Here is a 15,350-nt window from a genome sequence, read left to right on the forward strand (position 1 = left end):
CTTGCAAACTGTTAGCGGCATCCCCAAAGCTCAGAGGTACACATAGTTCCTGACACTCATTCACGATTGTAAACTGTTTAAAAGTTTAGATTCCGCGGCTACCTCGGTTGGCTCCTTTCCCCAGCCAGTTCCCCATCTCTCTTCCTCTTCGCTTTCTTTGCTTCTTTCTCCTTCCATTATCCCTTGTTTCTCTTCCCTCCGGACTCTTTCGAATCCGTAAAGGGGAACTCCTTTCACCTCACTTTGTTTCAGCACGGTTTATATTAGTGGAGTGTGTCGATGCCGGTCTGTCCACGGCGCTGCCTGTTTTCTCCACACATCCAAAATGCTTCTCGCCGTGTTGTTCTCCGCTTTTAGGAAATGTTGGGTACGAAAACGATGAGCAATTATTTCGTCTGACGCAGAGAAGGATCGAAGCCGTGAGGAAATAGAAAACGTTTTCATCAGGCTGAGTTATGGCGGCAGCCCCTTCGGGTGGGGGCCTTTGGGTCTTTGCGTCCGAAGCGGGATCGGACGGAAGAAGAGTGTGAGCAAGATGAACCTGGAGCTGCTCGGTGCGTGGGGAGAAGGCGCTTTGGTCGCTGCTCTTTACTTGGGGCTGGGATGCGTGGACAGGACAGGGCAGCCGGGGGACGATGAGCAGACGGGCTGTGGGATAAACCCGGGAAGGCACGTTTGTGGGCGGTAAAGCATCGCGGTGTTGGAACTGGCTCGGGGGGAAAGAAAGGGCCGCTGGGTTGCTTCTTTGACTGGGACGCGGGAAGCGGCGGGGGGCGCATTTTCCTTCGTCCCGTTTGCAGAACTGGGCACAGCTGTCCAGCGGTGCGGAAACGGCGGGACGCTGCCTCCCGATCGCTTCAAAAACATTTGGTGCGGTTGAAATGCAAAAGAGTCCCGGAGACAAGAGGCAGATTGACGCTGTTGGTTTGAGCTCCGAGCTTGGCAATTTGGTTGCAAACGTTTCGAGGGGACACCGTCGGGGGGGGGGGCTTTGAATTGTGCTCGTCTGTCGGAACAGTGGCCTTTCAATACCTTTTATTAGACAATGCAAATTGGTATGAACGTTGTTTATTTCGGGTATCCGAAATCAGACCGTGACTCAGAAATATCCGAATAAACAACATTCGTACCAATTTGCATCGCATAAAAAGGTATTTAAAGGCCAGCGCTCCGACAGACGAGCACAATTCAAAGCGCCCTGACGGTGTCTCCTCGAATCGTGACGAAACGTTTGCAACCAAATTGCCAAGCTCGGAGCTCAAACCAATAGCCTAACTCAGGGGTAGGCAACCTCGGCTCTTTTATGAGTCATGGACTTCAACTCCCAGAATTCCCGAGTCAGCACAGCTGACTCGGGAATTCTGGGAGTTGAAGTCCATGAGTCATAAAAGAGCCGAGGTTGCCTACCCCTGGCCTAACTACCAACCCCAGGTACTGATATTCAAACATATATCAGGCAGATTTATGACGCGGGCGCCTACATCAAACTCCGTTGGACCCGGTTTTGAGAATTGTTATAGGTGGGCTGGCGATTTCATCTTTTCTCTTTTGCTGGTCCCCCCCCCCCCGAAAAATCCATTATGTATAGCGAGGAAACCCATCCTTAATGTAATATTGAGGTCAGGTTATTTCACTACTGTATTTTAACTTTGGAAGTATTGTGTAGATGAGTTACAAATGATTTAAGTAGTATAAATTATGTGATAAAGGAATATCTGGTGAAAGTATCAGCTTCATAACATTTTGAAACAGGCAGTGCATCTTTTTCTAGTCCTCTACATGCCTATTTCACTTGAGATGAAGTTACAGTTAAAGGGCTTGGAGTATAAATGAGAATTAATGGACCTCAGTAGATAATTACTTCCAAAGTGACCTGTCAAAAAGAAAACCTATGTATGTTTCTTTTTTAAAAAGTTTTATATTATTAATTGCTTCCCCTTAAGGCATGGCAACATCCCATTTTTGAACATTTCTAACTTTAAGAAATACTTTAATTTTGATGATTATATGGCTGTTGGAATCCAAAGAGTAATTTTGGATAAAATTTTGAGATTCCTACAGCAAGGAATTTATATTTTGCTCATCCAAAAATAGTAAATATTGTTTAATTTTACCAATATAGCAGATAAGATTTTCAGTTTTTCAATTTAAATATATTAAATTACTTGAACCTCATTGCTAAAACTTCCTTCAATTTCTGCATAGCAGGTATAATATTGTAATACATGCTACTGATTTATAGGTCAGATTTATTATTTCAGTACATGCCCCTATCATTAGATCTTCAGTAATACAGCATGCAACAAAAAGGAGTTAGGCATTTTTGAATTTTCTTCATATTTTCTTCTTTTTTTCAGAATCCTTTGGGCAGAACTATCCAGAGGTATGTATTTACCCTTGTATAAATATTTTGTAATATTGTTTGTTTGTGACTATTTTGCTGAAATAGAAAGGAGAATTCTTGGTATATACACATGAAATAGACTGTGTGTCTTAAATCTTCAACTTATTACATAAACATTGCGACAAGTTATTTAATGTATTGCATTTTATGGGGTGAAGTAACATGGTTATGTAATCTATACATGAAACCTCTCCATTGTTTCTATTCCTTTTTTGTTTTCAGGAAGCTGATGGCACATTGGACTGTATTAGTATGGCTCTTACATGTACTTTTAACAGATGGGGCACTCTTCTAGCAGTGGGCTGTAATGATGGCCGAATTGTTATTTGGGATTTCTTGACAAGGGGCATTGCAAAAATAATAAGTGCCCATATTCACCCAGTTTGTTCATTATGGTAAGGAATTATCCTAATACAAATTTAATTTGATTTGTGGGTGATGTGCTTGCAGTTGAGGTCAGAAAAAAGAACTCTGCATGCATTTATTGTACAATTTTCATACATTTAAACTTTGGACATTTTATTAGAATATTACTAGTTTTTATTACTGGAAGCTACAGTTCAGGCATGTGCATAGATGACAACTAGGCAGCTCAAAACTTTGGGTGAACTTTACATCAGCTGTGTACCCAAAAAAATGAATTGGACTGAAGTGTCCAGTATTTTGGGCAGTGAAAGTTGTTCCAATAAAAATTTCAGCGACAGCTTCAGCTGCAATTTGATTCTCAAATACATATGCAGTCAGTTTATTTTGATACCAGCTAATAGGTGATGCATAAAGATGGATTAAGGTTGTAATACGTGATTTTTTCCATTGAACGTACAAGGCATTTGGTTCTATAAATGTTTTTTTGGGAAATTAAAGATTGGAGTGCTGCAGAAAGCTTGTCAACATATTTGATCAGGACGGTGAAGGTTGTACTGAGAGGCTATCTAGATCTTTCTCTTTCAGTTGGAGTCGAGATGGTCATAAGTTAGTGAGTGCATCAACTGATAATATGGTGTCTCAGTGGGATGTTTTGACTGGTGATTGTGATCAGAGGTTTCGTTTTCCTTCTCCTATTTTGAAAGTCCAGTATCATCCCCGTGATCAGTAAGTAATATTAACACCTTTTTTAAAAAAGCAGTAGTAATCTAGATAATTTCTTTAAAGTATATGCAAGTTATAATACCTTTTCATGGGTTGTAGTCAAAACAGATTTTTTTTTACTATGCAGCTTAGCAACTGAAGAAAAACAAAAACTGGCTAGGTTGGGCATACAGTGTTATCACCACTGTAGATATATTGGCTCCAGGAATAAGAAAGTATATCTGAAAAACTGTGGGTCAATGCATCAATAGGTTGATAGCATTGAGATCTAAGATTCTCAGAATTCAGTATTGTTTTCAAGTGCATGCAGCATACATGTTAAGTGATAGAGAAAGATCTTGCCTTTCATTCCCACTATCAACATCTGTGTTTCTCTTGCTTGTGAATCTTGATACTGTTCTAAACTTTGTGAAATTTTCTTAGGAATTTTTCTTCCATATGTATTTTCCTAAATACATATGGAAATACAAACGTGCAAAATGCAAATATACAAAATACAAAGTTCTCTTAATCTGGCAGTTTGAGAAGATATGAGGTTCCCTCAAGGTTCACGTTGCTGTTGTTTAGAATAGCCATGAGAATCTGGGTCTTCATCTAGGACTTTGATGAAAGAAAGTGAGACCATTACTTCATTCCACTTGGTCTGTTTTCTCGTCATCTTTTATCTTTATATTTCATTAAATGTTTTGTAATTTCTTTGATTGTAGTGGGCCATCTAGAGTTGAGAGTCAGGCAGTATACATTTAAACATTATTATTGTGGGTGGTCGCACAGCTGTCTACCTGTTTATCATATTTAATGCATACATTATTAATTATAATTATTATTATTTCCTGTGCTGGCATGCCAAGTTGCCAGAAGGCAAAATAGCAGGCATAGAATCTCCCTTAGGCCCAGTATAAATAGGCCAGACTCTATAACAGCAAAATGTATTAATACAGCCTTTGAAAAAATCCTTTTGCAGTGTCTTTGAGGTCAAACTCAGGGTCAAATAGGAAAGCAGGGTTTGAAACTGGTAAGTTATCACTAGGCAGTAAATCCACAGAAAATGCAAAAAACAAGATTAGAGAAATCCTAGAGATGTAGCAATGCCGGATATTTATAAGAGATATTTAAATTTTTCTTAACACTGCCCAAAGGGAGTGAGCACATTAAATAAACTTTGCTAAACCTCCATTCAGTAAACAGCAGAGATTCATTAAAGAGTCGCTGCAGAGTTTGTTCTCCTGTTAGCACTTACATGCCTGTTGACTAGTCTCTCACTTCTGTGAAGCTCAATCCCTAGTCCTGGATTTTCATTAAGCAATTCTTTCTATGATTAAATAGCTAAACCTCTGATTTTCAGTTATTGTCAACAGATACAAGCAAGAGATTCTGTGAATTTGTTGAGTTTGTTTAAGAATAGGATCACTAGTTCCAATATTGTTAGAATCATGAGTGACAGGAATACTGTCACTTAATTGTTTCTAGCTTCATTTTATCCTCATTCTCATCCTCTAGCCAGATCACATCAAATACCTTTACTGGATCACTATTCTGCTGAATAATCACTGTTACATTTCATGAGGGCCTTACCTGAAAGGTTATTCAGAAACTTTCCTCATTAGAGAATATCATCTTTGTCCCTTTATTTTATTGATTCTTGGATGACATATGGAATAAAAATGAAATGAATGTATCTATATATGGGGAAGTGAAAACATAATTAACAGATATAAGAATTGTATTAACTATTTGGAATATGAACGATACTGAATTGATTTATTAATCCCGCTTGTTTATGAGTACAAAATACAATTCATTTTTTTTTCAGGGGAAAAACATACTTCCCTTGTGTTTTTTACGTTTTTGATGATGCGTTGCTTGATGTTTGGGAATTTTTTTGTTTCTTGTTTTTCTATTTCTTTAGAAACATAGTATTAGTATGTCCAATGAAATCTGCCCCAGTAATGCTAACATTGTCTGATTCGAAGCATGTTGTCCTACCAGTAGATGATGATTCTGATCTCAATGTGGTAGCTTCTTTTGATCGACGAGGGGAATATATCTACACAGGGAATGCTAAAGGGAAGGTGAGAAATAATTATATTGTTTTATTTGTTCTATAACCTAAACCTGTCTCAAAGGTAAAACCCATGGAAATAAATAGGATTTGTATCTGGTAAGTAAAAATTAGTTCTGCAGCATAGGGATGCAATCCTCGCTCGTCTCATATTAAATCCCCATTGAATTCATTGAAGCTTTTCAATAATCACAGAGGATTCTGCTTCAATGATAAGGCTCAGTGATCATACTTTGGACACATCATGCATAGACGTAGCCCTCTTGAGAAGTCTATAACGCTGGGAAAGATGGAAGAAGACAGAAGAAAGGGATCACAAGCAATAAGGTGGTTGGACTTAATTACAGCAGTAATGGATAAACTATTGGAAAAGTTGGGGACAGATCTGTCTCTCAGTAAAAGTCAGCATTGAGTTGATGACCCATAATCATTCAATGTGTTTGGCCACACTATTCACCAGTTTGTTTGAAGGGTTGTATTTGCAATATGTCCACTAGATGTCATGCAATGAATATTTTATTGCTCAAAGAGATACCACACATTCATGAACAATAGATAAATGCAGAAAAAGTATATTACCCTACTACATTGATCAAGGATTTGGCATGACTACTGTCTCAAATGCTATTGTATAACCATACATCTGGTTTAGGTTGAGCTGATCTTGGTGTTCTAGAGAATTCACAAAACTGTTAATTAGTCTGTTACTTGAAGCTTTTAACAATTGAGTTTTATGATATAAAATGTAATATATCATACAGAAAAAATTCTAGCTTACTCAGGAGTGAGGATGCTTGTTGGCATGTGACTCGTAAAGATAACCGACATTGGACAATATGAAGGTCATTTTATCCTTCCTGGTGAACTTGTAAAAATGCCAGAAATTTTTGGGTTCAAATGCATGCAATGATACAAAGAATATTAAGATTGACATTCAGTTGAAATTTCTTATAGTAATTCTGTAAAATGTTTCTTAACGATGCTATTCTCATTTGGAAAGATACTACTGTGCAAAATGAAATCTATACTATTGGCAGCATATGTTGAGTTTTTAATACCTGCTGTAGTATTGCAATGTTAAATGTAAAGCTTTGTCTCATTTTTAATGTTTTAAGATCCTTGCTTACTGTTTGATAAGTTATGGAGTAAAATAAAATTGCAAGGGTATATAGTTGGGGCGAACTGTATACCCTTGCAATTCATTGATTTTTCTTACAAGTTTTAGGTAGTAAGATTGTACCCATTTTTTCTTTCTTTTTCAGATCTTAGTGTTAAAGATAGACACTCAGGACCTTGTTGCTTCCTTCAGAGTGACAACAGGAACCAGCAACACTACTGCAATTAAATCTATAGAATTTGCTCGAAAAGGAAGGTGAGTTGAAGTCAGTCAGAGCGTCACAGTTTATTCACTAAAAGCATAATGGTGAAAAGCTTTCCCCCCCAAATGCCATTTGTGTAGACAATTTAAAATTCTTCCCACTTGTGATATGGAGTGGAATTACTGAATATAATCCTGTTCCTCTCAACACACATTCTGTGAGTGTTCTGCAGTGATGACAATAATTCATTTCAAAATGAGGTTAAATTATGAGAGTATCTGGATTTATCGGAAAAGCATAGGAAATTGCCCGGTATGCCACATCTTGTTTATCTAGGCTGGTATTGTTCGTTCTGGTCAAGCTCATGCAGTAATATTTCCTGTCACTTAGTTCTTTATCTTTTAACAGGGACTTGAATTTGAAGGTTTCTTTACACAAATCATGTATCATAGAACAGAGCTATGCTCCTTCCCTAATAAGCTATGTTAGTTCCCCAGATGTCCTGATTGGTACCACCTGCAGCTAAAATTTAATTTAAATCCCTTAGAGTTGCCAAATGCCCATTTTTATCAATGGATTAATACTTGGGCTTATTTTTCAGAATGACTTTCTTTTGCCTTTTGAAATGTTTTGAGACGTGTTTTAGATAAGGACAATTTTAGAATTTTGAGTTTGCATTAGATTGTATGATCTTCAGCCAAGTTTGTTCGTATATCTTTTAGGCTAATTGGGAAATTGTCCTAGTGACTGTTGCTTTTGAAAGTGATGAAAGTGATCACCAATATTTGAAATTAGGTAGATACTTGAACATTAGCTAATTTAAGGAGCAGCTGTCATGAAAAAAGGATAAAGTTAGTTAATACTATGATTGAAAGCTAAACAAATAAAACATCTAAATGTAATTGTACATGCTTGAAGAAGCTTTAGTGTAGCTTTCATGTCACATGGCAATTTGTTTTTGAAACTGAAAAAGTTTTGAAAAAGCAGCTTACACCCTGAGATAAAAAGCAGCCTTCAAAAACTAAACTTATTCTATTGCATCTGAATCTTTGGGTGCATCCAAAGGAAGTCTTTCTGGCTTACATATTATAATATTATTATTATTGATTACCAGATATGCAGGTAGTCCTTGCTTAACAATGGCAATTGGGATCTGCAACTCTTTTCTAAACGACACTGAATGTAAAGCAGAAAATCACATGCCAATTTATAACATTAGTCCCTTTTATTTATTAAATTTATATATCACCCAAATCGCTGTTTGCCATCATGAAGCAAATTGCACATGGTCAGTAAGTGTGATGCAATTACAACCTCCTGCTGGCTTCCCCATTCACTTTGCTAATGGGAAGCCAGCAGTGAACGTGGCAAATCATGATGATAGGGCCACAAGATGTTGGAACCATTATAATTGTTTGCTGGTCAACTAGCACTTGAATTGTGATCATACGGTTGTGGATATATTGCAAATGCCAGAACTTCAAGGACCGGTTATAATTTTTACTTATTCAGTGCAGTCATAATTTTTAATGGTCACTGAGTGGTCATTAAGCAATGACTACCTGTATTGTAAAAGGGTGGTTCAGCAGTGTATTTCAGAAAGCTAGTATCATTGTAGCATATTAATATATTTCCATCTTCCAGTTGCTTTCTCATAAATACTGCTGATCGCATAATCCGAGTTTATGATGGCCGGGAAATCTTGACCTGTGGTAGAGATGGGGAACCAGAACCAATGCAAAAACTGCAAGATTTGGTGAACAGGTAAATGTATAAAGTAGCTAAGTATTTTAAGGCATCAGAATATATTTCCTTTGTAATATTCAGTATTTAATTGAATAGCTAATAATAGTTAAGCCTCTTACATAGCTGTTTGCTTTGTGACCTTCCAAAACAATAATTATTCATTCAAATATTCAACTTGTCCTATATGACAGGCTTCCCTGACCATTGATCCCTCACTACTGATCCCCCATTTACAAAAAGAAGACCTCAATCTACATGGGTAGGATTGTATAATTATTTAGTAGTAACTCTTTCAAAAACTGAAACTTACTTTTACAACATAATCCTATGAAGATTACTCAAATTTCTAAATGTCAGGCTCAGCTCCTAGTAATTACATAGATTTATCCTTGTTGTTTTCTTAACAATAAAATGAAATGGTTGTGTCTTTTTTCAACTTACTGGTTTGATTTATAGCCCTAGAATTTGCTGTTGGTCTCCCATCCTAGTCCTAACTGGGGGAATTGCTGCTTAGGCATTTTGAGATCAGCCAGTCACTTGGGTCTTCCTATTAGCTATTGATTTATTTGAAAAATTTATATAGTGCCCATCTTGCAACAAGCTCTGGGTGGCTCTTAATATAAAAAAAACCCTCAAATTATTGATGCAGATAATTCTGGGACAAGATGAGCCAACAAGTGATTTTAGACAGATTTGCAGAGTTGTTTGCTTTTCTGTCCATTTTCATTCGTATATTTTTAAAGGCTGTTTCTGTTGAAACAGAACCTTCTTTTGATTACCGTAATCTTGTGTAAGCCCAGATCTGTCCCGAGCAGAACTTTAGAGTCTGGAAAAATACAGTGATGCAGTTTATTTTTATATTTTCTATTACATTTTGCAATAGTTTTTCTAAATAATCACCCAAGGATTGATGGTCCAGTTAATCAATTTGGGAAATATAACTTGACTTGAATAGTTACATTTACATAGCAGAATTTGCAATGTGCATTTTCTGAATAATATGTCATTGTCTCCAGAGAAAGCATTGTTAGAGGGTTTTTTGGGGGGGATGTGTGGAATCTTTTATTTTTCCTGCTCTTGAAAGAATCGGTTAACTTTTTCTGCTAATTCCTTTTCTGTAGGACGCCTTGGAAAAAATGCTGTTTCTCTGGTGACGGGGAATATATTGTTGCAGGGTCAGCCCGTCAGCATGCTCTGTACATTTGGGAGAAAAGTATTGGCAACCTTGTGAAAATCCTGCATGGCACTAGGGGAGAGCTGTTGCTGGATGTGGCAGTAAGTGCTCCATCTTTCTCTCCATTCTATTTTGTCAGAATAATTGGCCCGAATTTTTTTTAATATATGTGCCACTGTTCTCCTTCTTGCTGCAATTCTAGTGGCATCCTGTCCGACCAATCATTGCTTCTATTTCCAGTGGAGTGGTATCTATATGGGCACAGAATCAAGTGGTAGGTAGAATTCTGCTGCATTTTATTAGTCTTTTACATTTTGGTTTCGGGTGGCGACAGTGGCGTAGCGTGGGTTGTCAGCACCCGGGGCAAGTAATTTGCGCCCCCCTCCACAGTGGGCGGCGTCGGCGACCCGGCGGCTCGGATCGGATTCGCACAGCCAGCACTGCAGAGAGAGTGAGTGAGCCAGGCAGGGGCAGAGAGCTGCGAGTGCGAGCGCCCCCCCCAGATGTTGCGTCCGGTGCGGCCGGCCCCCCCTGCACCCCCCACGCTACGCCTCTGGGTGGCGACTCTGTTTTCATTTATTCTGAATATGTTTACAATATTTGCATAAACTTCCCTAGGATTTGTATTCTAAATAAATACAGAATACAGAATAATATAAAAGAATGCAAGAACCATCTAAATGTTTTTAAAAATCCTAACGTGGAAAGCAATTTGACAGTAGAACCAATTATACAGAGAGATGATAGACTCCCCTTCATTGGATGTGCCTAGGTGAAAGCTTGACAGCTGTTTGTCTTGTTGTTTAATTTTTTTGCACTGAAGGAGAACTTGACCATGATGATTTAGATGACCTCTCCTGTTATGTTCCAGAACAATCAGGGACACCCAGAGAAGTTGAGGTGCTAGACTTTCACTTCATATTTAAGCAAAGACAAGCACCAGCAGGCAGGGCTTTTGGGCAAGCATACAGAAGTTTAATCAAATAAGTTCAAATTACAAGAGTCCAAAGCAGCAGGTGAAGACATTATTAGGTTACGGGAGAGTGACTTTTAGGAAGCAGGAGGTTTCAGGCTTTTGTTGCAAAGACGAAGGAGAGAAGGGTTGGCCCAAACTGGCTTTTAAGTAGAACCTTTATGTAGTGAGTCACAATCAACACCGGAAACACCTTTTTTGGACAAGGAGGGCCATAGAGTGAGTTTGCTGCTCAATATATAGCATGGTGTGATTGAAAAGCTGTTGCTCATTGCTTACAATGGTACTTATCTGTTCCATGGCATCACAAGTTTCAAATGTTTTTGGATGGGGGGGATTTATGGTTTAGGAAAACTGGAGTGCCTTTGCACCTGATTTTAAAGAGCTGGATGAAAATGTAGAATATGAAGAACGGGAGTCTGAATTTGACATTGAAGATGAAGATAAAAGTGAGCCAGAACAAACAGGTAATTAATGTATTATTTTAAATTTATTTTAAAACAAGAATAACTCTGCTGGAAATGTCAATGCCCATTTGAATCCAGCATATTTTTTTTCTTATCATGGCAAATTGATATCTTTGTGGTAGATGAAAACATACTGGTTTTTTTGAATCGTTCAACCAACAGATGATGGTTGTCTTCATCTGCTGACAGCAACAGTTGCCAGCAGCATGCTTGGAGCCCAGCTACCATAAGAAAGCCATGTGAAGCTTCAGAACTGGGGTCCATGCTAAGTGAATGTATGTGACCTAACCTTAATCTTTAAAATAGTGAAATTAGTGTAAAATTAAATATATGTTTTTGAAGCTCTCCACTGCTGTGCTTTAAAGAATGTTTGGTATGAGTCATTTCACATATATAAGTAGTGCAGTTTGTCTTTTTGTTAATATGGTACAATTGTCAGAAATTATACTTTATAAAATAAAACACATCTTCGCCCATACCAGTTATAGCAAATCCCAATTATATTGATACGTATAGAGAGAGTGTATAACTTTGCCACATAAACTTTAGAACTTGTGTGTGTGTGTATACACATATATGTGTGTGTATAGAGAGAGATGTATAGATATAGATATATATGTATAGATAGATAAACCATATGTTCTAAAATGTAAAAGTTTATGTGGCAAAGTTATACAAATAGAGCATTTTTCTAAGCTTGCATTAAGATGTTTTTTTTTAAAGAAAACCTTCTATAAAGAATGACATCTACGTGTCTGTTTTATTTGTTGTTTTCTTTCATTATATAAGTTTACTACTATAAATCTAACCCTAAAAACTTTAATGGCCTAGTTACCTTTAACATGTTTTTCTGACTACGGTACCTGATGTCCCTCATTCAAATTAGCAATATAGAGTACAGCCTTGTTACTTGGCTGATCACAATATGTATAATTAATCTTCTGTAATTACTGATAATTGTTTTAGTATTAATTGTTGTAATTCCTGCAGAATAAATTGTTCTTGGGTAAATTGGAACACATTTAAATACTATCTTGTAAATTATATATTAGGATGGATTATTTGTAACAATCCTTTCTGAGGAACAAGAAACATTGGTGGATGGGACTTATTTCCGACAATAGTCATGACTTCATCCTTCTATCTGAAAATGTATACCTTATGCCAGGGCTTTATCTTTCTTAGCTTTTTCTTTCTCAATTGTTTATAATTTCTGAGCCTATAATCAGGACTGTTTTAAGATAAACAATTAAGTGCCTACTTTACTTTGGAATAATGAGTGGTATGACTTTTGTTGTGATTGTTTCATTGTATTTATTGTTTCATTTTATTTTTTTAAAATGATTCTGGAAATGTTTAATGTTTAAAAGTTTATTGTTTTATTGGACACAAAAGTATGTATATACAAATATAGAATTATTCTGTTAATTATATTATATTATATTATATTATATTATTATATTATATTATATTATATTATATTATATTATATTATATTATATTATTATATTAATATAATATTGAATCAAGCAACATTACATGAAACTTCTATTAAAAGCATAATAAAGTTGAATGTGTTACTTGAAAATATAGCTATTGTTTAAGTAATCTAATAAATCTTTCAAGAAGATTGTCATGGTTCTGTCAGATGAAACCCTTCAAAAAAACTTCAAGGCATTGTTTACCTTAAAGAATCTTTTATTCGGAAAACAAAGTATTGGCACTACATAGTTGAAGCCAAAAACTAAATTCCCCTCCCTTGGATACAAAGTTTGTATAAACAGTCCAATAAACAGTCATAAATCACATCCCCCAATTAGCTTGAAATGCAGGCTTCCTCCCCAGCTCTCCAGCCTGCCAAAATGCTATCAGCTCTGGGCCAAATGACCTTGGGTTCCCCACGGCAAAGTTATTATTGTTATGACTAGGTTGACTCATCCCATTCTCCCCTCCCAGCATCAACTAATTCTAAAAGAATAGAGAAAATGGCTGCATTTTCATTTGTTGTCAAAGCAAGAATATCCGATGTTAGCAGCGTTGACAGATTGCTAGAGGATAGCAAACATTGCCAATGCCTATTTTTATGAGAAGTTTTGTTTAATGCTTTTGCACTCAAAAGAGCCCAAAGCAGTATAGGGGAAAAATAATAAAGAATGATAAAAAAAATTCAGTAATAAATTTCCATAAACAAAAGAGTAAAACATTTTAAATGCTCCAATTTAAGAGAGTTCAATTAAATAACATTTAATTCTGGATGTCTTGTTACTTTGCAAATGTTTTACATGAGCGAGTTAGTGTTAATGATATTTTAAACAGAACAGCATCTGAATTAATGGTCCCTTTGGAGGGCATTCCATTACCTAGAGGCAATAATAGTATATGTTTAATATTATGGTTTACTATCCTTTGATCTCCACTGATTTGCTAGTGCAGAACAGCGCTTATCAAGTAAATGCTAATGGTCCCCTAATTTGTGATTCTGACTTTCATTACTTGACAGGTGCTGATGCTGCAGAAGATGAGGAAGTGGATGTAACTAGTGTAGACCCTATTGCAGCTTTTTGTAGCAGGTAAATTGGTAACGGCCCAGCTATTACAAGACTATAAAGAAATTTTAGTTGATTCCAATTATGAGCATGAATTATTTGTCTGTGTATATTTCAGAATCAAGTCCTGCCCATTCAGTAATGTTTACTGTTTGTTAAAGCAGATTAACCTTGAAGCTCTAAAAGATCTGTGATATGAGTAGGAAGCTAGTTCTGATCAAAAATGCCCTCGTGCAAGAATCTGTTTTAAATAGCATCTATTTAAATAACCTTCCAAGTTTCTGAAGAATGCTTTTCTCTTACAAAAGTTGTGTGATTAATGTAATTTGTGGTGAAACGTATTAGGAAACCAGGACGGTTATTGAGAGGAGTATTCTTTTTTTGCCATATGTGAGATGCCTTCACAGCGTGCATTTGAATGGTTAATGTAGCGGTGATAATACTCTAGGAGAGGCAAGAGTATAAAATCAAATGAAGGAACATTCCTTCCCTCATGTGTGTTGCTAATGAGCAAAATAAATTATTTCTCTGACAGTGATGAAGAACTGGAAGACTCTAAAGCTTTACTCTACTTGCCTATTGCTCCTGAGGTGGAAGACCCAGAGGAAAATCCATATGGGCCTCCACCAGATGCAGTTCAGACTGCTTTACCTGATGAAGGAATAGGCTCTGAGAAGAAGCGGCCATCTTTGTCCGATGGACCTCAGCCTCCAAAGAAGAAACCTAAAACAACCAACATAGAACTGCAGGGAGTACCTAATGATGGTGGGTAGGGATTCCTTTTCATTCCTTTATCGTTAGGCAGACTTATTAAAGAATAATGATCTGTCCTTCAGTCCATGCTGCCAACATGATTAATTTTCAGTAGTCTGCAGAATAGATGGGGATGTACAGGTATGCTCACATTTTTTTTCTGAATTACTTGACATTATGATTCATTTAAGAAATGAATGGATAATATATTTACTTTTCAAGAAAGCAGAATTCTGACATTTGTTATTCTTATTTTCTATGGGACCAGCTTATCACCCAGAAAAGAATGCTTCTGAACTGGACATCTTCCCTACCCTTTACCTCATTACATAAAATTTAAAGTTATTTCATATGTTACTTCTCTTTACTCTGCTTCACAAAGCTTTAGCAAGAATTGTGAGAGCACTCTGCCTTCTCCAGATTGTTCATCAAAAGCTTTTGGAAAGAGCACATCTCTATAAATATTGATCAATGCAGGCATATAATGTCTCCTCTGGATAGCCAAAAGGTTGTGTGAGTGCTTCAGAGGAAGCAAATGGCTCATCCTCCACAGCACTCACCAGATCTGTGAGAAATGTTTGGCACACGGTGCAGACCAAGCATTGCAAGAATAACGTGCAATTTAATTCTTCTGGATTATTTGCCAAAACCTTGGGGGAACAGGCCTTAAGAGTGAACAGTGCCTTTAGCATGAGTCATCAAAGATGCAGCAGGTCTTGCCAGAAAATAATCATCTTCAGAATTCCCTTGCCAAATTCCAAAAAAATGACTGAAGTGATTGTAGGGGATGGACAAAGCTCTTTTGATGGACAAAGCT

At 36.9% G+C, this 15,350-nt stretch overlaps 1 protein-coding gene across 2 annotated transcripts in view; it reads left to right on the forward strand.

The window, feature by feature from the left end:
- The first annotated feature begins 505 nt into the window (after window positions 1-505).
- The window catches only part of RBBP5 (RB binding protein 5, histone lysine methyltransferase complex subunit), a 22,759-nt gene continuing 7,914 nt past the window's right edge, over window positions 506-15,350 (forward strand). The window contains exons 1-12 of one of the 2 annotated variants that reach the window (XM_015817800.2): window positions 506-554; window positions 2,358-2,383; window positions 2,627-2,799; window positions 3,356-3,496; window positions 5,403-5,565; window positions 6,818-6,927; window positions 8,519-8,638; window positions 9,742-9,895; window positions 9,997-10,068; window positions 11,117-11,234; window positions 13,735-13,804; window positions 14,316-14,545. In XM_015817800.2, coding sequence (XP_015673286.1) covers window positions 536-554; window positions 2,358-2,383; window positions 2,627-2,799; window positions 3,356-3,496; window positions 5,403-5,565; window positions 6,818-6,927; window positions 8,519-8,638; window positions 9,742-9,895; window positions 9,997-10,068; window positions 11,117-11,234; window positions 13,735-13,804; window positions 14,316-14,545 — 1,396 coding nt within the window. In that variant the 5' untranslated portion in view covers window positions 506-535. The remainder of the gene's footprint in view (window positions 555-2,357; window positions 2,384-2,626; window positions 2,800-3,355; window positions 3,497-5,402; window positions 5,566-6,817; window positions 6,928-8,518; window positions 8,639-9,741; window positions 9,896-9,996; window positions 10,069-11,116; window positions 11,235-13,734; window positions 13,805-14,315; window positions 14,546-15,350) is intronic. The other variant, XM_015817799.2, reaches the window with a different exon arrangement.

Source organism: Protobothrops mucrosquamatus, unplaced genomic scaffold (genome assembly GCF_001527695.2).
Source record: "Protobothrops mucrosquamatus isolate PMUCROS unplaced genomic scaffold, P.Mucros_1.0 scaffold638, whole genome shotgun sequence".
Lineage (NCBI taxonomy): Eukaryota > Metazoa > Chordata > Lepidosauria > Squamata > Viperidae > Protobothrops > Protobothrops mucrosquamatus.